The sequence below is a fragment of the Arachis ipaensis genome, chromosome B08 (assembly GCF_000816755.2).
Source record: "Arachis ipaensis cultivar K30076 chromosome B08, Araip1.1, whole genome shotgun sequence".
Lineage (NCBI taxonomy): Eukaryota > Viridiplantae > Streptophyta > Magnoliopsida > Fabales > Fabaceae > Arachis > Arachis ipaensis.
In genome coordinates, this window is record NC_029792.2 from 44,618,081 (window position 1) to 44,619,602 (window position 1,522).

Below are 1,522 nucleotides of genomic sequence, written 5' to 3' on the forward strand. Positions count from 1 at the left end.
ACAATTTAAACCACTAGAACCATGTGAACGAAACAGTATCCAGATAATCAACAGACTCATGTATTTGCCATGGACATGAAGTAAAGACTCACTATTTTGTAAATTAATCTATGCACAAACGAACAAAATTTAGCATACCAGTCAAATCTTTGTGCAAAAGATGATGATGGTCAAAACGGGTATGCAGCATTTACACGATACGTTATGAAATAGAATAAAACAATAAAAATTGAAGATGGAGAATCCTCCCAAAAACTGATATGGGCTAGTGCTAGTGCCTAGTAACTGAAGAGAATTTCTTTCGTGAAGACTGAAATAGGATGAAGGGCTAAGATTATACTTAAAATTTTTAGGAAATGTGCATGACTGACTACATGCACATAATATCTTTATTTTTCAATATTTTTTCCTATAATAAAAGGAACAGTCTTCGCTCTTCACCCAACTTCACTATTCTCCATAGTATTACCCGTAATTGAACTCGACATAGAAGTAGAAAGCAATGTTCTGAAACTTACTCTCCAACAAAAGAATCTTGGAAGCTATTTTCTCAAAATAATCAGCCTGAAGTTAAGCAGAACAAAAGAAATTAGAGTAAAAGATAAAGGGTGAATAAAAAGGGGCAACCAAATTATGAGCCTACCGGGGTTGTAGCACCACCATAACTTTTCTGCTCAATACTATGAGCAATTTTTTGAAGTTCAAGGTCTTCATCAACATCCCCAGGAAGATGACAGAACTTTAACTTGCCCATTCTGTGAAATTGAAGGATAGCAGCATGAATTGAAGAGAAGACACAAAAAAGCATTGCAACATAGAAAAGAAAACAAACCCTAAAGCTCACATATTGTTGAGAATGATTTGGCGGGTTTCAGGCTGCAGTTGATCCCTCCAGTTAGTCGTTGTTGTTGTGTCCATCACTGATGAATGAAGGGTTCGCTCTTCAAAATTAAAGCATGCAAATCAAAAAAGACTTCTAATGAAAGAATTTCATAGCTACAAACACCTCCAAAGCTTTGATCATCAAACGGAAAAGGGGGATGATCTATGCTGGAAAGTAAACTAATGGGTAGCAGTAACTAAAAGGGAAATAGAATGAATGGTAAATCAAACCTGAAATAGTAGCCGATGATGATAATGAAAATGATTATGGATGGTGCAAGCTGAGCTGCCACGAGAATAGAATTTTGTAAATTGTAAACCCAAAACCAAAGCCTGATTTCTACGGCACACACGCTTGGGCATTTGGTATGCACCTTTTCTCTTTTTATTTTTGGGTAACTACCCAAATCCGTCCTAAGATTTTAAAAATCGAACATTTTACTCTTCAAGAAAACTTAATATACAGATCAATTTTTAATAATTACTTACATCAGTCCCCAAAAATTTTAAAAATGGACATTTTAGTCCCCAAGAAAAATTAATGTACAAATCAATCCTAACGTTTCTCTCTATTAGACATAACAGTTCTCCGTCCAAAAATAAAATAAAATAAAATTATTATTATTATTATTAATTGTAT

General features: G+C 34.2%; 1 protein-coding gene across 10 annotated transcripts in view; it reads right to left on the reverse strand.

The window, feature by feature from the left end:
- LOC107613820 (mediator of RNA polymerase II transcription subunit 15a) overlaps nt 1-1,285 on the reverse strand; it is a 3,984-nt gene extending 2,699 nt beyond the window's left edge. For 7 of the 10 annotated variants that reach the window (XR_001614178.2, XR_001614177.2, XM_016315983.2 and 4 more), the window contains exons 1-4: nt 1,114-1,281; nt 845-941; nt 644-755; nt 519-564 (exon numbers count right to left, since the gene is read on the reverse strand). Coding sequence is in view for 8 of the 10 variants with exons in the window: in XM_016315983.2 (XP_016171469.1) it covers nt 519-564; nt 644-755; nt 845-918 (232 nt within the window). In the remaining 2 variants the exon portion in view is untranslated. The other 3 variants (XM_021109400.1, XM_016315988.2, XM_016315982.2) reach the window with 3 other exon arrangements.